General features: G+C 65.4%; 2 protein-coding genes across 8 annotated transcripts in view; both read right to left on the bottom strand.

Moving 5' to 3' along the window:
* USP19 (ubiquitin specific peptidase 19) overlaps positions 1–7,178 on the bottom strand; it is a 45,739-nt gene extending 38,561 nt beyond the window's left edge. For all 5 annotated transcript variants that reach the window (XM_037904012.1, XM_037904013.1, XM_037904009.2 and 2 more), the window contains exons 1-2: positions 6,961–7,178; positions 2,030–2,304 (exon numbers count right to left, since the gene is read on the bottom strand). In XM_037904012.1, coding sequence (XP_037759940.1) covers positions 2,030–2,304; positions 6,961–7,163 — 478 coding nt within the window. In that variant the 5' untranslated portion in view covers positions 7,164–7,178. The remainder of the gene's footprint in view (positions 1–2,029; positions 2,305–6,960) is intronic.
* Positions 7,179–9,877: 2,699 nt separating this feature from the next.
* LAMB2 (laminin subunit beta 2) overlaps positions 9,878–19,324 on the bottom strand; it is a 35,515-nt gene continuing 26,068 nt past the window's right edge. For all 3 annotated transcript variants that reach the window (XM_037904994.2, XM_043552012.1, XM_043552011.1), the window contains exons 24-34: positions 17,464–17,560; positions 16,874–17,246; positions 16,499–16,683; positions 15,782–16,023; positions 15,382–15,585; positions 14,339–14,483; positions 13,680–13,887; positions 13,293–13,434; positions 12,341–12,517; positions 10,544–10,703; positions 9,878–10,445 (exon numbers count right to left, since the gene is read on the bottom strand). In XM_037904994.2, coding sequence (XP_037760922.1) covers positions 10,309–10,445; positions 10,544–10,703; positions 12,341–12,517; positions 13,293–13,434; positions 13,680–13,887; positions 14,339–14,483; positions 15,382–15,585; positions 15,782–16,023; positions 16,499–16,683; positions 16,874–17,246; positions 17,464–17,560 — 2,070 coding nt within the window. In that variant the 3' untranslated portion in view covers positions 9,878–10,308. The remainder of the gene's footprint in view (positions 10,446–10,543; positions 10,704–12,340; positions 12,518–13,292; positions 13,435–13,679; positions 13,888–14,338; positions 14,484–15,381; positions 15,586–15,781; positions 16,024–16,498; positions 16,684–16,873; positions 17,247–17,463; positions 17,561–19,324) is intronic.

Genomic DNA, 19,324 nt, shown 5'->3' with positions numbered 1-19,324 from the left:
ATCTGAGACATGCTCGCACTGGGAAAGGCCAGTGAGAGGACGTGCGCACATAGTGGGGAAGCGACTTCCACAGTCATTTTTGACCACAGCCCTTCAATGTACGACCTTAACGCTGCATGGAGAGGCATTCCAATGTAGCTCTTAAGGCCGGGGTTTGCTCTCGAAAAGCGGGGAAGTGATTAAAAATTAGAGCAGGAGCAGCCATTGCTGGCTCTACCCTGCTGGCTGCCAGAGTCTGAGGGCTCCCTGCTCTGGATCAGCTGGGGTGAGCCACCGTTTGAATGCGGCTATCCCAAAGAGACATGGGAGCCTTGGCAAGCGCACACTGTCCAGTGTCAGCAGTCCCCCTCAGCGGGCTAACCTGTAGAGCCACTCCAGATGGTCAGGGGCTCTGCACCCCTCCTCACACCCCTCCAGCAGAGCTGCTCCTGTGCACACAAGCTAAACCAACCAGCCCCGATGGCGACAGGTCTGCAGAGTGCCCACCGCAGGCACACAGGGCTCCTTGGAAGGGAGACCAGCTGGTCATGGTAACCAGCGCTCCTACAATACACCAGGGAAGGCGAGTGCTAGTGAAGGCAGGGGTTCAAATGGACAGGAACAGCTTGCCAAAGGGCCAGAAGATGGGAACCTCAGATGGCAGCTCAAGGGAATCTGGGGAAATGGGTTGGGCTCTGGCCTTTCCCAGGAACGGGGTCTGCCCAGCACACCTACAAGACCTCCCCTGCCCGAGCAAGCCCAGCAGTCCCTGGAGTAGCTTGTGGAGAAGGACCCAGCAAAAGGGTAGAGTGCGAAGGCCCCTAGAGAACCTCCAAATCCCACATGGGCCGGCACCATGCCCCACCCCGTGCCAGTTATCGCATGCTGGCAGCCTGCAGCGACCTCGCTAGGCCACTCGGGGAGGGCACAGAACACCCAGCAAGGCTCTACTCACAATTCCAGCAAGGGGCTGTCACAGCCCACCTGTGCCCAGCGCCTGGCGAGTCACACCTGCATGAGGAGTCTGCTGGGGACACACAGCTGCCAGCACAGCTCTAGGTAACCCCCGGGAAAAGGAGGAGGTTACTTTGCACCTTCCCTCCTCCCTATGAGGTAGGAAGGCCTGATTCCCATGGGGCAAATCTCCCTGCCACCTCAGGTCCTACAAGGCTTTGGTATGGAGAGTTATCCCAGTGATTTACTGTGCTCCTCTAGTGCGAATCCCAGCACGGCCGCACCCATAGTTAAATCACAAGGACCATAGTTCACCAGGCACGAACTGAAGTGCCATCTCAGTGTGTACCCCGCAGAGAAGCCAGTCTGGCTGCTCCGTGCACTTGACTACTCCGCTGTTTCCTGTCCAGTACCAGTGGGCCCGCACTCTGCGCAGCTGCGGAGTTTTGGACATTTGGCAGCCTTAGGGCTTGTCTACACAGGGAGCTATTCCTGGAGAGCTAGTCCGCTTTCAACCCACACTCCTCCCTCCTTCCCATATTGTGTGCATGCTGCGTTGGGGGTGCAGGATCGGCGCAGGCGATCCGGGGCTAGATGGCCCCTGGGTCTGACCCAGCATGGCCAGTCCAATGTTCTTAGACACTGGAGCGAGTCACCTCCCAGCAGAGCACCTGGCTCACCTGACTGGATCACGTGGCAACACTCACTGCAGGTGAGGGGCAGCTAAAGGTCCTGCTGCAGAGCATCACGCTGGACCAGCTGCTCCAGGCTCCAATCCAGCTTCCTACTCAGCCCAAGCAGGTAAGCAGCTCAGGCCCCTGAAGGCCGTCCCTAGGGTATCTGCTGCTACAAGAGAGGCCAGCCAAGGAAAGACCCAGCTCCAAGCTGCAGGGAGTTGGCTCGCTTGGAGACAGGTTTGAGCTGCGCTCACACATGGCGCCAAGTGGCAGCTCAAAAAGCAGATTAAGATTCAGAGACTTGTGCCCACTGGAGCATGTTACATTGGCGAGTGGAAGCGCTTCGTCAAATTTGCTTATCCTACAGCAGACGGCTGTGGAGAGGCGGAGCAGCGGGAGAGCCGCACCCCGGGCCCTACCTTTCTTAGGGTCGCTGCCAGGTCTCTCTCCCTCCTTGCTCTCCTGGTTGGCTCGGTCCTTCTGCTTCTTCTTGTTGGTTGCATCCTCCAGCCCCCGGGACGCTCTTCTCTGGCCTGGGGCATTGGTGCTGCTGGACATTTTCAGCCGTTTGGATGAGACAAACGGCCCGCCGGGGTCAGTGATGGAGTCTGGGTCAGGGGTTCGACGCTTTCTTCCTGGCCCAGCTATCTTGGCGACTCTTTGTGGGCAAACTCTCTGGCAAGGAACAAGTGACCTAGGGAGACAAGAGCACACAAGTGAACGGACGTGGCAGTGGGGCTGGGCTGGAGAAGGGCATGGGCAACAGGTTCTGAGTCAGGCTCGTGACAGAGGCCCTGTGAACTTAAAGCTCAGCCATGCCTACAGGATGCCAGGGTACTTCCCAGAGCAGCATGCCAGAACGCCGGCATCCCCCCAGCACAGCCGGAGTGCCTGGCCTGGCCCCAAGAACCCAAGAGTTGACTTCCAGCTGACTCAGAGATGCTGAAAAAGTCGCATTCTAGACTAGGCTCTCAGGGCATCACTATCAATGGAGAACAGGATCTCCCGCCGACTTTACCCATCCCCCATGGCGGGCGAGGCACCCTCCTAGCCGACTTTACTCACCCCCAACGGGGAGGCGCCCTTCCAGCCAATTTTATTCACCCGCAGCCCAGGGGCAGCAAGACGTATGAACTGCTGAAAACCTAACAAAGGTGGGGGATTTTACCTTCCCCCGAAGTGGCAGGGCTGCCTGGGCTGGGCAGAGCCAGACTCTCAAAGTGATGCAGACAGAACCCAACCAAGCTAACGGGCAGCAGTGATGCCTGCCCCAGTGCAATCCAAGCTGGCTGGCCAGAGGATGGCTTATCTTCACCCAGGGCTCGGATGTACAAAATGCCCCATGCTCTTCAGACCCTGAGTAACAAAGTCTAACCAGCTGCTTGATGCCAGAGAACATGGGCCTGTCAGTGCTCCTGAGAGGAGCTAGCAGGGCCTGATGCACGGGTGTGCCAAGTCCATAAAGCCTGGGGAGCAGGCTTAACGCTGCCTGGCCCCTCATGGGAACAGTGGTCCCCAGAGAAGCCTGCCAGAGCACTGGCTAGGCGTGGAGATGTCTCCAGAGGTGAGGGGTGTGAGCAACAGGGGCACTACTTCAGCACTCCCATCGGAGCTTAGCGGGACCGCCTGGCACATGGCCATGGCAGGAGAGCACAGTTTCAGGAGTGGCCATTTAAGTAAACTGGATCCACAAGTACTGGGGGCTGAAGCCTGAAAACAGTGAAGGAAGGAAAGAATCGCTCTGCTCCTGGGACAGCCCAGTGGAACGGATGGAAGCCGCTCGCTCCAGGAAGAGCCAGTCTCTTTTGCCCCTTCTGCAGCCCATGCGCAGAGAGCCTGCCCTCGCCAGGCACACCCTGCTCAGTTACAGCAGCGAGCAGCGACTGGGTGTGGTGACGAGACCCGGTCAGAACAGGCAGTGAGGTGTCCTCTGGGCTGTGTATGCATCCCGCTTCAGCAGGAGACTCCCTGCCCACATTCTGTACTTGGCTGAGGTCACCCTGGCTCTCTGGGCTCTGGCTGCCAGACCCTGGTTTCACTTTCACTCTCCAGCACTGAGCTTGGCTGTCCCTGAGAACAGGCCCACCCCAGGGACAGGCTGTCTGGAGCAGCTGGGGACAGACCTGTGGCATGTTCAGCGCCAGTCCCTGGGGGCGGGAAGGGGGAGAGCAGCAGCCCAAGAGAACAGCTGACAGTGCGAGTCGGGTAGCGAGCTGCTGGTCACTCCTGGCAGGCCTGCACATGTACACAGGGAGCCCAATCTTGGAGGTAAAGACAAAAAGGCTGCAGGCTTCCTGCTGCCCAGCTAGTGACTGGGGCACTCGTGCTCTAGAGATGCCTAAGCCAGCAAGTGCGGACTCCACATGACACCTCCGCACGTTGTAGGGACCCCACAGGGCAAACGGCGCTGCTCCCAGGCACTCTAACCCAAGGACAGGCCCAGATCATCACGCTGAATGAACCGAGCGCCAGCAATCAGACCTCCACCAAGCCCTAGGAGCAGCCAGCGCTGAGTCCCTCCCCCCCAGCACAGGCGGGTCATACTTAGGCCCTTCAGAAGCCCTGACACAGGTAGAGGAAGGGAATGCAGAACTGGGCACAGCAGCTAATGGTGGAGAGCGGAGTGAGGTGCACTGCCAGGTCGAGCGAGGGATCGTTGCTGGTCCATGCCCAAGCCACTCCCAGCCAGAAGCTACTGCCTCCCGGCAGTGCCTGCCCAGGTCATTTTAACACTCTAAGCCGGCTGCATGAGAGGGAGTTTTCATGCGTTCCAGCAGGCAGGAATGCTGGGAGCCCTGCTCTAGGCAGGCCACTGGCTGCCACTGCAACCCCACGGCAGCTGGAGCCACGCTGAACAAGGTCCGTCTACACTACAGCGCCTAGCACCAGGCTCAGCAATGGTGGCAAGGGTTTTTGGCAGTTTTCCTAGTGTGGCCAAGGCCTGTATGTGAAAAATCCAGGAGGAGCAGGATTGGGCTCCAGCCAAGTGGCCAGTCAGTTGTATTCCCGTCCTGCAGGGGAGATGGCCACCCCCACCCGGGAGCATCCACAGCAGCTCATGAGGGACGAGGCAGGAAAGTGCAGCAAGGCCCATACCCCCACCCCCATGTGAGGACTGGCAGTTGCACCCCAGCATGTGTCTAAGCAGTGCAGCCGGATTTGGCAGTTTATTCTGCGCATGTTCAATGGTGCTTAAGTCACCAAGACACCCCTTCGGCCTGCAAGGAGTTACACCTGGCCTGCTCGTTTGGAGCAGGTCTGTGGGGAGGGCAGTGCAACACCCTGCTCCTTGCCTGCCTCTCACACTTGCTCAGCATGTTCACTTTGCTGCCTGCCTGGAAGACCCATGGACAATGGAACATGCACCTTTGGGGCCTGGTCTGCTCCAGAGAGCCTGGGCCTACTCCTAGCTTCTAGGACCCTTTTCAGACACATCCTGTAGCGACGCCAGCCCCTTTTGCTCCATTTCTGCACACTGGCATTTATGGACCATAGGGATAAGAGCCTTAGACACACCTATGAGGTAGGAAGATCAGACTGGAATTGCCTCCTAGCAGTAGCTGAAAGCCCCATATCCAAGTCCCTTCAAGCTGGACCCAAGAAAGCCCTGGAGAATGAGCTGCAGGGAGCACCAGGCGGCACCAGGGAAGGACTAGGTGAGCCAACAGGTCTCTTCTGTGATTCTGCCACCAGAACTCCATCCCCCCGCCTGCTCACACAGGCTCCCCCAGGTTACAGCAGGCCCCACACACCTTGGGGACACAGGACAGAAGCTGCCCAGGGCTTGCTTGTTGACTGCAGCTGACAGAACTCTCCAACTAAAACCCTTCTAGGCCCTGCACTGCTTCGGACTTGTTCAGCCCCATGCATAGGTGCCATTCTAGTCTGACAGCTCTGATCTACTGCACTTTGTACTCTCCATTCCTTGCCCCACTGGGGATCAGACAGCCTACCCTGCACATGTTCTATCAACTTCAGTCTCCACCTCCTGCCTGCTCCTCGGAAGTCTTTATTTGGAAGTCCCAAGAAGGATCCTCCTCCCACATGCACTATTGGGTTGTCCGCGCTACCCCCTGTGCCCCCAGGAGCCTTGCCAGCCACGTCAGGACCACAGGCAATGCCACTGACGGGCGACCGCAGGGACCAAGGCTCCAGGCATGCACCAAGTCCGCCCTAGTCTCACAAGAGCAGCACTGGAGCCTCTGGCAGCCCACGCCACCTGCCCCCTGGTCTTTGGTTCAGATGCAGAACAGGCTCCAAGACGGACAAAAGCAGCAGGGAAGCAACTGTGTCCCCAGCAAATGGGCCAGCACCAGCCACACGCAGCCCCGTGAACAGGGCGGCGGGGCCCAGCGCAATGGCTGCCAGGGACTGGAGACGGGTACAGAAGCAGCCCACAGGGGGGATGGGGAGGGGAGCCCTTGGGGGACAACACAACCTCCCTCGGGGCAGCCCCCTTGACCCGTGCCAGCTCCTCCCCCCGACCCAGGCCAGCTCCCCCCAGCACTCACCGCCCCCCATCTCCCCCAGAGACCAGTCTCCCTGCCCCCCCCCAGCCCGGGTCAGCTCCCCCCAGCACTCACCGCCCCCCATCTCCCCCTAGAGACCAGTCTCCCTGCCCCCCCCCACCAGTCCCCCCGACCCGGGCCAGTCCCCCCGACCCGGGCCTGCCCCCCCCTCAGCGCTCCCAGACCCCCCAGACCACCTCCCCCCCATCTCCCCCAGAGACCAGTCTCCCTGCCCCCCCCCAGCCCGGGTCAGCTCCCCCCAGCACTCACCGCCCCCCATCTCCCCCTAGAGACCAGTCTCCGTGCCCCCCCCCACCAGTCCCCCCGACCCGGGCCAGTCCCCCCCCCCCAGCGCTCCCAGACCCCCCAGACCAGCTCCCCCCAGCATTCACCGCCCCCCCATCTCCCCCAGAGACCAGTTCTCCCTGCCCACCCCGACCCAGGTCAGCTCCCCCCCAGCACTCACCGCCCCCCCCCAGAGACCAATCTCCCTGCCCCCCCACCAGTCCCCCCAACCCGGGCCAGCCCCCCCAGACCAGCCCCTCCAGCGCTCCCAGACCAGCTCCCCCCAGCGCTCCCAGACCCCCCAGACGAGCCCCCCAGCACTCACCGCCCCCCCATCTCCCCAGAGACCAGTTCTCCCTGCCCCCCCCGACCCAGGTCAGCTCCCCCCAGCACTCACCGCCCCCCCCCAGAGACCAGTCTCCCTGCCCCCCCACCAGTCCCCCCAACTCGGGCCAGCCCCCCCAGCGCTCCCCGCCTCCCCAGACCAGCCCCCCCAGCGCTCCCCGCCCCCCCAGACCAGCCCCCCCAGCGCTCCCCGCCCCGCCCCCGGCGCTCACCCCCCGGCCCGGCGGCTCCGCGGTTTGTTTTGGTTCGAGCCGAAGTTCCGCGCGGGCGGACTCAGCAGGAGACAGGCCCGAGCCCGTGACGCATTTCCGGAAGCCGGGCCTCGGCTCCACGTGACAGGGGAGCGGGGCGACAGGACGGCAGCGGGGCCAGCCCCGGAAGTGACGCCCTGGGAACGCTGCTCGTGTGACATCATGACGGTGAGAGCGCCGGCCCCATGACGACAGCAACGGTGATGCCATGGCGACGGGGCCGCGCGGGCCCGTGACCCAACCACTGGCTGGCTCGGAGCGCGCGGGCCGGGGGCGGGGCCCGGGGGGACCCGCCGCGCTCGCTCTGAGCTCCTGGGAGCCCGGCCCCGCCCCCCCGGTTTCCGGGCCGGCGCGGCCCCGCCCCGCCCCCCCGGTTTCCGGGCCGGCGCGGCGGGCTGTAGCGCAGGGGGCTGGGGAGTCTTCTGAGCCGTGTGCGTGCCTCAGTTTCCCTGCGCACTTTGCGCAGCGCCGCGCTGCGTGTCCGCGGAGGGGGAAGGCGGAGGCCCCGGCAGCCGGGGCGCGGAGCGACGGGACCAGCCGGGTGGGGCGGGGGGCCGGGACTGTCCCTATAAAATCCGGACATCTGGGCACCCTACAAAAGTCCCGCCCTGCCGCAGGGGCAAGACCCCCCTGAGCCAGCTGGGGTCGTGCCCTGCGGCTCGGGGGCAGCTTGTCCTGGCCGGGCACGCGGCGCCTTGCCCCGTGCCCCGGCCGAGCGCAGCCCCCGGAGCGCAGCAGGACGGCCTGGGGGGAGCCGGGGCGGCTGCGGAGAAGGGGCTCTGGGCACTTACAGCTCAGGCCCCAGCGTGGTCCCAGCTGGGAGCAGGGGGCTGCCATTGTCAGCCAGAGCACTGAGCCCCAACGGGGCAGGCAGCAAAGAGCCCAGGTCACCCACCGCCTCCCGAAGGGCAGGCCCAGCTCATTTCCCGTAGTACCCAGGGCCATGGGCTGGGGCCCTGCCGGCCGCGCCGCACGCCCGGCCCCCCCGGCCCTGTCGGGCGCGCCGCACGCTCGGCCCCCTGGCCCTGCCGGGCGCTGTTCACAGCTCAGACCCGCTCCCACAGCGTTGTTAGTGCAGGCTGGATGCTGCCACGGTGCCATGCCCCGAAGTCAGGGGAGACAAAGGAACCCAGTCAAGGGCCACGGTGTCACCGATGTGCCCCCCCGAATGTGCTAATGCGACTGCGATGGGACCAGAGTGGTTACCCACGGCCTGACCCCAATTACTCGTGGCAAAGAAGAGCGGAGGGTTAACCGCTGACAGTGGGTTTGGCAAATGTTATACTAGCTCCCGGGGCAGGTCCCTGCCAGCTGAGGAAGCAGGGGGCGATTCCTGCCAGCCAGGGAAACGACTTGGAAATGTCAAGTTGCCCTAAAGTGCTGGGGTGATCCAGGCACATCGTCCCATTGCCGGGGGCATGGTAATCCCAAGAGCCTAAAGCACGGGGAAAGGAAAGGGCTCCATTAATAGAACTGGAGTCACACGTTCAGCAAGCGCCCATCCAAGGAGCTGCAATACCTGTGGGATGGGGAAGGGGTCTCAGCCCCTTGCCAAGCTCGCAGCGGGGGAGGTGTGCGTGGCAAAGCAGCGGGCTGGAGGGTGAGTGCATCCCTTAGCCGACTTCCCCGGGCTCTGCACGAACCCACTAGTGCAGAGCAGGGCTGCCAGGATGACACCAGGGTGGAGAACCTGCCTCAGGAGCGGAGACTCAAAGAGCTCGGCTTGTTTAACCTGACCAAACGCAGGCGAGGGGAGAGCTGCTCGCTGTCCAGCAATCCATGCGAGGGATAACACCAGGCAGGGAGAGGAGTTATTGCAGTTGAGTGAAAGTCTCCACTGGAAATTAGGAGAGGGTTTCTAGCTATCAGAGGAGTGATGTTCTGGAGCAGCCCCCGAGGGGCGCAGTGGGGGCAGAAAACCTAACTGGCTTCGAGCCTGAGCTTGAGAAGTGTCTGGAGGGGCATGGTGTGATGGGGCTGCCTATGATGGCAGGGAGCCGCTCTGCGACTGCTAGCAGGAAATATCCCAACGCCTGGAGATGGGACACGAGCTGGGGAGGGCTCTGGGTTACTGCAGACAGTTCTCTCCCGGGTGGCTGGCTGCTGGGTCTTGCGCATGTGCTCAGGGTCTAACCAATCTCCACGTCTGGGGTCAGGAAGGAACTTTCCCATGGGTGAGCTTGGCAGAGACCCTGGGGGAGTTTCGTCTTCCCCGGCAGCATGGGGCACAGGGCACTGACTGTTTTGAATTCGTGTCAATGGTGGATTCTCACTGGAAGGTTTTAAATCTGGATTTGAGGATGTCAGTGACTCAGCCGGAGGCTGGGGTCGATCCCTGGAGGGGGTGGGTGAGGCTCGGTGGCCTGCACCATGCAGGGGTCAGGCTAGATGAGCTGCATGGCTGTATTGTAGGGCTGTTTGTGGGCACAGGGCCTCTATGGGGCTGGACAGAGGGGATGTGCTACGACAGGATCTAGAGGGCACAGAGGAGCTGGGGTGTAAGGACTGTCCCTCCCCCTCACGGCCTGGCAGCTCCCACTGGCTGGCTGGGGCAGTCGTCTGCCCATGCTGGCTCTGTGCAGTGTGCTGTGGCCCCAGGCACCAGCCATGACTGGGGTGGGTGCACAGCTGGAGCTCTGCTTCCAACCCATCAGGTTCCTTCCCCTCCCGTGTGCCCAGGCCAGGCCCAGCTCCAGCTCCGAGCTGCCTGGGGCAGCAGGGGAGGATGCAATCTGCTGGCTGCCTTGGTCTGCATGAGAGCGGGGGGCAGTGTGTGCCAGGCCCAGGGCTGGCCCTGCGGGCATGCCAGGGCAGCACATGCCTGGCACCTGGCAGCACGGCAGTCACCAGCACATGATCCACACGGAGAGGCAGCGAGTGCCAGGCAAGGGCTTTATTCACACACAAGCTGCCCCTGCCACGTGCCAGGGCAAAGCGCCAGAGGGTGCAAGTCCCTGTGCCCTGCCCACTGTGGAGAGCGCGAGTCCCCCTCAGCCCCCCAGCCTAGCGCTGGGCCAGGGTCCCGGTGCCCCTGGCCAGAGGCAGCAGCGGAGCCTTGGGCTTTGGGAAAGGGCACCATGATAGCCAGGACAGGGGCCCAGGACGTCCCGAGGCTGTGCCAGGAGGGAGTTCTCAGCACTGCCCCAGCGGTGACGATACCAAGGGGACAGGGCTCTCCTGGAGGGGCTGGTGCTGGGAATGGAGCCATGCAGGGGAGCCCAGGCCCTGGCAGACATGGAGGGGGGCTGGGCAGGGGGACGAGCTGTCTGGGTTGGGGGAGGGGGGCGACAGGTCAGTGGGCGCTCGGGGTCACTGGCAGGTGTTGTAGATCTGGATCTGCTGGTTGATGGCACCCACGATGCCTTTCACCTTGGCCTCCAGCCCGTCAAGCTGGGCCGCCTTCTCCTCCAGCACCCGCTCGTTCTCCTGGTACGACCCCTCCAGCGCTGGGGAGACACAATGCAGGGTGAGCCCTCCCCTGCTGGGAGCCCGGCGAGGGCAGTGCCCAGGGCTGTTCCCGCAGCGCCCCCGCCCCACTCCTCACCTGTCAGGCGCTGCAGCTTGCCCTGAGCATCCCGTAGGAGGGCCTTGGCCTCATCACGCAGCCGCTCCGCCCGGTGCCTGGCCTGCAGCGCACCCCGCGCCTGGCTCTGCACCAGCTCCTGTACTGCCTGGTACCCGGCCTCCAGCCGCCCCTCTGCCAGCTGCGCCACACCCAGACAGAGACAGCCAGTCAGAGGGCACCCGAGGGCCAGCACGGCTCCCCCCCAGGGCCAGCGCAGACCCCGGACAGAGCCAGCGCATCTGCCCCCCCCAGGGCCAGCGCAGACCCCGGACAGAGCCAGCGCAGACCCCCCCAGGGCCAGCACAGACCCCGGACAGAGCCAGCGCAGACCCCCCCAGGGCCAGCACAGACCCCCGGACAGAGCCAGCACAGACCCCCCCCAGGGCCAGCACGGCTCCCCCCCTAGGGCCAGCGCAGACCCCGGATAGAGCCAGCGCAGACCCCCCACCAGGGCCAGCACAGACCCCCAGACGGAGCCAGCACGGCTCGCCTTGCAGGCCCTACAAGGACCCCCTGTGAGGTTAGGAGTGTGATATCATATCTCATTGACAGGTGACACAACTCTTTCTGGCCCTAATGACCTCCCAGACTGACCTGACCCAGGGCTCAACTTTAGAGACTGCCTAGGAAGAGATGGAAATGAGGAGAGCTGTGAACTAGAGAGAGAAGGGGAGATGCTGGCTCAGGGCTTGTGATGTCAGCAAACGAGTCTTGTCTATTGCCCCGGCTTTGATTCAAAGATCAAAACAGGAGTGTGAAGATCTAGGAAGACACTGGAGGGCAATAGTGTTGTGGTCTCTCTGTCTCGGGGAAGGTTGGGGTAACCTGTATCTGAACCGTTTAATGATAAATTACCCTGGGCTAATTGCCAGGATGTTTGGGAGAAGGAAGGTTGAGCCTATTGTCTTCTCAGGCCAAGAGGCTGCTGGAAATGTACAAAAGCCCTGGGACACGATCCTTCTTCATCTCAGATCGGCTTTGGGTTTCAAGAAGGGGAAACCCTGAGCCATAAGGATTGAGATCCCCGGTCACTGACGGGAGTCACCCTGAACATGGACATTGGACTGTAACCTCTGGGCTGTTTCTAAAAGGACGTTTGGCCACTACACACTCACCATCTCTGCTCGGTATCGTGAGCTCAGGAACTGAACTCAGGTCGGTCTGTAGACTGATCTTTCTACCAACTCTCTCTCCCTTTTCTTTTTGAATGAACTGTAGTTTAGTTAACGAGAATTGGCTATCAGCGCGTATTTGGGGTAAGATCTAAGTTGTCATCGGACCTGGGTCTGGGGCCTGATCCTTTGGGACTGGGGGAACCTGCTCTCTTATATGATGAGAGAAGATCTTCAGTAATCATCATCGTATCTGACGTGTGTCCGGAGGGAGGCCTGGGGCTGGCACTTTAGGGGCCCTGCGTTGTGTGGACGTCTGAGTACCCAGGGAGGTGATACAGAGGCTGGTTTGGTAACTCTAAGGAGTGGAATATCCACCGGCATCCGGGGTTTGTCTGCCCCGGTCTGTCTGCAGTTCACCCTGATTGAGTGACCTCAGCGGGCTCCCACGGGCAGCACTGTCACCGCCCCCCGACAGAGCCAGCTCAGCTGCCCCTCCCACAGGGCCAACACAGACTGTGCCCCCCCAGGCAGAGCCAACACAGCTCCCCCCACAGGCCTTACCCGGACTCTCCACCACCTCCAGCCTGCAGGGCCTGAACCAGAGAGCCAAGCCCCCTCCCAGGCCCCCCAGCTGGGTTTCCTCTCCTTTGCCCCCACTCACCTGCTTGACCTCCCCGGCCCGGGCGTGCGCGGTGCTGGCTGTGTTCTTGGCCCGCGTGGCCGCCAGGCTGTTATTGGCCCGTTTCACCTTCAGCGTGCCCAGCTGGCTGTCCAGCCGCCCCACCTGCTCCATGGCACCCTGCAGCTGGCGTTCTGTGCTCGCCGCCTGCAGCTGGATCTGCCCGGGAGGGGAGCTGCGTCAACCCGGGAGCCCCCCATCCCTGGCATGGCCCCCCCACCGCTGCTCCTGTGCCCAGCCCTGGCATCTCCCAGACCGAGGGGGGCTTGTCTGTGATGCTGGTGGGGACGGCATACCGGGCAGTGTTGGGCATCGCTGCCCCATGGTGCAGAAGGGTTCAAATGCCCCTGGGCACCGCAGGGGGCAGGAGCTGTTGGGTAGGTAACTGGCTGGAACCGATCCACAGCAACAAGAAAGGCACAGGAGCCCCACGGCCGGCCAGCTGACCCCTAACAAGGGGGAACTAGGCTGGCAGCTGGGAGCCCAGCGGGGTCTGCAGGGAGAGGGGCTAGGCGCAGGACTCGCCGGGGGCTGGCGGACACGGGAAATATGAGGAAGGAGGCCGAGATGGGCTGGCCAGGCTGGACTCTGGCTGCCTCTCCGATGAGCCAGGACTGGAACCCGGCACCGGCTGGCGCAGCACAGGGGGATGCTCCGAGCGGGGGCTCGCTCAGCGGCCTGGCTGGGCAGAGCTCCCGGGGGAGGCAGGGGCTGCAGCCCAGAGGCTTGGGCTCAGAGGTGGGGAGGCCACATGTGACCCCGGGGACCCAGCCCACGGAAGGGAAGGCTGGGGAAGTGCACAGGCTCAGCTCCCTCCCAGCCCCTGTGGGGAGGACAGAGCTGCCCGGCCCCTGGCCGTGCGGCTGTGGGGTCCCCAGCTGAGGCTCCCCCGGGGGGGCTGAGGCTCCCCCGGGGGGGCTGGGGCTGCGCTCACCGTGCTCAGGGTGCCCTCCGTGTGGCGGATGTCATTGCTGGCACTGCGGATGGCGCTCTCAGCAGCGCTCTGGGTTCGCCTGGCATCCTCCAGCGCCCGCCTCCCCACTTCAGCCGCGTTCTTCACGCTCTCCGCCCGCGACCTGCAGCCGGGCACAAGGCAACACATGGGGCCCTGGGCTCGCCCCACCCCTCGCCCAGCCGCCCCGCCCAGGGCCTGGCCGGTGGCTGCCGAACGGGGAGTGCCCCGCATGCCCAGCCCACCTGCCCTGCCCGTTACAGCGGGGTCCCCAGAGTGTCGCCGCAGGCACGGGGGCTGGGCGGGAAGCAGGTGTCACCGTGGGTAGCCCCAGGCCCAGTGTGACTGGCCCCCGCCCCATGGTGTCACCTGGCCCTGCGGGCGTCCTGCAGCAGCTGCTCCGCCCGGCGCACATCACCCGCCGTCTGCTCCAGGATGGCATCCACGTTGGCCAGGCTGCTGACCCGCTCCTTGATCTCCTCGGCCAGGTGGCGGATCTGGTCGGGCGAGGCTGGGATGGAGAGCGCCAGCACCCGCCCAGCCACCACCTCAATGCTGTCGGGGTCGGCCCCCTCCTCTGCAGGGCGGGGAGGGGGTCAGCACTGCCACCCCTGCTCCGCCCCGCCCCCGCGGTGCCTGCCCCGCCCTGCCCCGCCCCCCAACAGTGCCTGCCCTGCCCCACCCCAACACCACCCCAGACCATGCTCTCCATGCCACTGCCCCTGCAGTGCCTGCCCCATGCCCAAACAGTGCCCTCACTGACACCGCCTGGACACTGCCACCCCGCACACAGTGCCCACCCCCCAGCCCAGACACCGCCTGGGAGTCCCGGCCTGCTCCCCACACAGTGCCTGCCCCTCCCAACCCAACCCAACCCCCCATTCCTTCCCCGCCCCACGACAGTGCCCTGCCATCCTCCATCCCCGCCCCACGACAACACCCATCTTGCCCTGGGGGTACCCAGTGCCACAGCCCCAGGCCGCTGGCGCACGGGGGGGGCAGGCTGGCGGGGGGGGCCGGGCACTCACGGCTCAGGAAGCCCTTGATCTGGTGGATGAGCTCGCGCAGAGCCATGTTGGAGCGCTCCACGCGCGCCCTGGTCTCGTTGGCCTTGTCCAGCGCCACCTGCGCCCTCAGCCGGGCTTCGTCAGCCTTCCCCTTGGCCTCGGCCACCTGCCGCAGAGACGTGAGAGCCACGCGCCGCCCCCGGGCACTGCCCACAGACAGGGGAGCCACGCGCCACCCCGGGCACTGCCCACGGACAGGGGAGCCACGCGCCGCCCCGGGCACTGCCCACGGACAGGGGAGCCACGCGCCGCCCCCGGGCACTGCCCACGGACTGGGGAGCCACGCGCCGCCCCCGGGCACTGCCCACGGACAGGGGAGCCACGCGCCGCCCCCGGGCACTGCCCACGGACAGGGGAGCCACGCGCCGCCCCGGGCACTGCCCACGGACAGGGGAGCCACGTGCCGCCCGTGGGCACTGCCCACAGACAGGGGAGCCACGCGCCGCCCCCGGGCACTGCCCACGTACAGGGGAGCCACGCGCCGCCCCCGGGCACTGCCCACGGACAGGGGAGCCATGCGCTGCCCCCGGGCACTGCCCACAGACAGGGGAGCCATGCGCCGCCCCCGGGCACTGCCCACAGACAGGGGAGCCACGCGCCGCCGCCGGGCACTGCCCACGGACAGGGGAGCCACGCGCCGCTGCCGGGCACTGCCCACGGACAGGGGAGCCACGCGCCGCCCCCGGGCACTGCCCACGGACCGGGGAGCCACGCGCCGCCCCGGGCACTGCCCACGGACCGGGGAGCCACGCGCCGCCCCGGGCACTGCCCACGGACAGGGGAGCCACGCGCCGCCCCGGGCACTGCCCACGGACAGGGGAGCCACGCGCTGCCCGTGGGCACTTCCAACGGGACAGAGGAGCCAAGCCCCCATGCCCTCCACAGCCCCTGCCCACGAGTGGGAGAGCTGCAGCCCGCACACTGCCCCTTGGGTCCCTCTCCGTGCCAGCTCCCCCTGCTGCCCACACCCTTCCCGCGCTCCCATCCCTGACCGCACCGCGTACCTTGTGGAAAAGCTCGTCCACCTCCCCCATGGCTTTGTGCAGCTCGGCCTGGGCGTTCCGGGCCCGCTCCCGTGCACTGCTGGCCGTGGTCACCGCCCCCTGGCAGTTGAGGCCCCCGCAGTGGCGCCTGCCATCCTCGTCCCGGCAGCTGGACCCCCCGCAGGGGCTGCTGGCGCAGGGGGCGTCCCCGGGGGCACCGCACACCTGTGGGCAGACAGGGCACTGTGGGCCGGCCACCCCAGGAGCTGGGGGGAGCCGCCTGGAGCTGCTGTGCCACGGGCATGCTGTCCCCTGCCCCGCCTGCCCCACTTTGCCCATCCCCGCCTCCCCACCCCACTTTGTCCCTCTCCCACCTGTCCCAGTTCCCCCTCAGCCCCCATCCCCTGCACTTTCCCCCCACCTTCTCATTGATGTCACGCAGCTGCAGAGTCTCGGCCCTGGCAGCCAGCTCGCCCAGTGCCCGCCGGTTGGCCGCGCTCTGGCGGTTGAAGTTGTCTCTCCTCCGTGCCATCAGCTGCTCCGAGCGGCGCCGGGTGGCAGCTGAGTCGCTCACAGCGCTGGGCACTGCCAGGCTGGAGGCGTTGGCATCACGCTCAGCTGCCCGTGACAGGGCATGGGACTGGCGGATGCTGTCGTAGGCACCTGGGGAGGAGCAGGCGGGCACCTGTGAGACCCCTACCCAGGGCAGGGAGCCCCCTGCAGCCTCTGTCGCGGGAGCCCTTCGGCGCCAGCCCCCCCAAGAACTCCTGCCCCAGGCCCCTTGGTGCCAGCCCCCGCAGAGCCCCTGCCCCCGGGGCCCCCTGGTGCCAGACCCCCCACAGCCCATGCCCCGAGGGCCCCCCTCTGTGCAAACCCCCCAAAGACCGCCCCCTGCTCTCAGGGCCCCTCGGTGCCAGCGCCTCCAGTGAGACTTGTACCCCCTGGGTGCCAGCCCCCCCAGTCTCCCAGTGCCATCCCCCAGTGAGACTCCTGCCTCCTCAGTGCCAGCCCCGCCAAAGCCCTCATCTCTGGGGCCCCCGGCGCCCCCCCAAGCCCCTGCAGCTCCTTGGTGCCACTCGCAGTGAGCCTCCTGCCCCCTTGGTGCCAGCCCAGAGCCCTCCGCCAGGGCCCGGCTCACCCAGGAAGTTGGAGTTCTTGAGCAGGTGGAGCTGGCGTGCCAGGTCGAGCAGGGTGAGGTTCAGGCCGCGGGCGCTGCGCTCCAGCGTGCCCAGGGCGCGGTTGGCGTTGTAGTTCTCGTCCTGGGCCGCGGTGAGCTCGCCCTCCAGCTGGGTCAGCATCTCCGTGGCTTCGCCCACGTGCTGCCTGTGGGCAGGGCAGGGTGAGGCCCCGGGGCACGGCGCCAGCCTCGCTCCTGCCCTCCCCACCCCACCTGCGGGACGCTGATCCCTGCCTGGCTCAGCCCCACCCCAGGGCCCTTCGCCTGCTCAGCCCGTGGCCCACGCCCAGGCAGTGCCCAGGCGCTGGGCGAGGCGTCTCCGCTCCCCCCACTCACCGCAGCTCCTCCATGGTGCGCAGCAGCTGGGTCACGGCCCCCGCGGTGGCGTTGCGGGCGTCCACAATGGCCCGGGCTCTGCCCAGCTTCTCCTCCAGCTGGCGGAAGTTCCTCTCGAAGGCACCTGCGATGCCCGTCTGCTGGATGTGTTTGGCGCGCAGTGCCAGGCCCCGGGTGCGGGCAGCCAGGTCCTGCACCACGCGGTCCCAGTCCCCGAAGCACTGGTGGCAGGGCTGGCAGTCGGGGAAGGCGCCAGAGAAGCCGCGGGCGCACTGGTCGCAGCGGACGCCCGACACCCCCTGGCGGCAGGAGCAGTGCCCAGTGGCACGGTGGCACTGGGAGCTCTCAACACCGCGGGGGTCGCAGTCACAGGCTATGGAAAGCAGAGACACGTCAGTCGTGTGCCCGGAGCCATCCCAGCCCCACCCCAGCTGGGCCTGGCACTGCAGAGATGGGGGCCTGCATGGCACCCTCCCCCGGCTCCCTCCAGTGCCTCCTGCACTCTGCCAGCAGGGAGCCCCCAGCCCGCTCTGCCCACAGTGCTGGGGGGGTGCAGGGCTCCCCAAGCCAGCCCGCGCCCCCACACTCACCTCGGCACTGCAGGCTGGGCTCACCCCAGTGGTTCTCCTGGCAGTTGGCGCAGGTGCGGCCCCCGAAGCCCGGCTGGCACGGGCACTGCCCTGTGAACTGAAGACAGACACTGGCCATGGTCAGTGCATGTGAGTACACATCAGGCAGGCACTGAGCCCCTCCCCACCCTGGGGGCAGGCCTGTAGGGGGCAGGGAGGGGATGGACCTTCTCAGCTAGGGGTCGCACCACGGGCGGTCTGGGGCCCTCGCCTTCTCCTCCAGGTGCCAAGGTCTCTTCATCATACCAGCCCCTAACCCATTCCAGGCCCCGCCCACCCTGCCCCAAACCCCGGGACAACATGGGAATATTCTGTCATGTTTTTATGAGGCCTGTCTGTGCCTCGGTTTCCCCGCAGTGCTGCATGGCTCCCAGTGGGTGGGGAAGGGCTGGTTGCTCTCAGGGCAGGCAAAGCGATGTGGGCATCTGGGCCTTGCTCCCCATGTCAGTGGGGGGTCTGAGAAGACACTGGCGACTGGCACTGAGCACACAACGCCCCAGAGGGACCTGGATTCCCTGCTGCCCCTGGGGGGCTGAACAATCCCCAGCTGAGATCAAAGCACTGGTGGTGGGGGGGGGAGACCTTGGGCTCTCCCCTGGGCTCTGCCGAAGGAGGGCGGACAGCCAGAGCGTGCACCAAGGGGCTCCCTACAGCTGGCTGGGCGCTGGCTGAGCAGGGTGGCCGATGCTGCAACCTTCACGTCTCTGTGCCGAGCCAGGGGACAGCGCGGGGTGAGCGTCGCTGCAGCCGCTGGGCGCGGGGCATCGGGCCCTGCACAGTGGGCAGGGCTCTGCCTGGCTCTGCCTCAGGGGGACTAGCTGGGCAGAGCTCACGGGGCGGAACAGGGGCTGGAGCCCAGAGGCCCGGTGTAAGGGGGCGGGGAGGCCACGTGGCTGACCCTGAGGGTCTGGTCCGCTGCAGGGGGCCCCCAGAGCTGGTCCCAAAGCTGCTTAGTCCTGAGGGCTTTCTGCACCAAATAACTAAAAATTCTGCGTACGATATTTTAAAATTCTGCAGATTGTATTTGTGAAATAAATGGGGAGGCTCCAGCGTGGCACTGGGGAGGCTCCAGCATGGCATCTCCCTGGCTGCCCAGAGGCGGGAGATCACTGTGCAGCTCCCCCAGGGACATGGACTCAGCGACGAGGCTGCACCCAACCCTGACACAGCGCAAGGACTGGATCTGCCCCAGAAACACCCCAGGGCCCTGCCCCTCCCTGCCAGGTGACCAGGTGTGGGCAGGCAGCTCAGCAAGGCAGGATCTTAGTGTGGAGGGGCTTACCGTGCGCGGTGTGCGTGGTATAGGTGTGGGTTGAGAGGGTTCTGTGTGGGACAATCTGGGTGTGGGTGGCTCAGTGGGGGGTCTGGATACGGAGGGGGATCTGGGTGCACAGGGACTTGTTGGGGGGTTCTGGGTGCAACAGTAATGGGTCTCTGCAGGGGGGTCCAGGTGAAGGTGTTGGGGCTCAGTGGGGTGGGGTCTGGCTGTGGGGGGGATAGAGCTCGGCATGGGGGTTGGGTGGATGGGGGGTGCAGCTCCCTGTACAGGGATCCCTCCCCCTGCAGCTGAGGAGCGATGGGTGCAGGAAGCGGGTGTGTGTGTGTCTGTGTGTGTGGGGGAGTTGGCAGAGCTTCCTACAGCCGGGGGAGAAATCTGGGGGTGGGTCTGTGTTCCGGAGTCCCCGGGCGATGCTCTGGAACTGCTCCCCATGAAGCCAGGCAGGACTCTGGGGAAGTCTCCTCTCTGGGAGCAGCCTGTCTGCAGGACACACAGCTCACCCGGCTTCCACCTTCCTGGGTCTGACCTCGGAGCATTCAGCCC

Source organism: Chelonia mydas, chromosome 7 (genome assembly GCF_015237465.2).
Source record: "Chelonia mydas isolate rCheMyd1 chromosome 7, rCheMyd1.pri.v2, whole genome shotgun sequence".
NCBI lineage: Eukaryota > Metazoa > Chordata > Testudines > Cheloniidae > Chelonia > Chelonia mydas.
The sequence above is the reverse complement of the archived record's forward strand: the minus strand, read 5'-3'. Positions and strand labels throughout refer to the sequence as shown.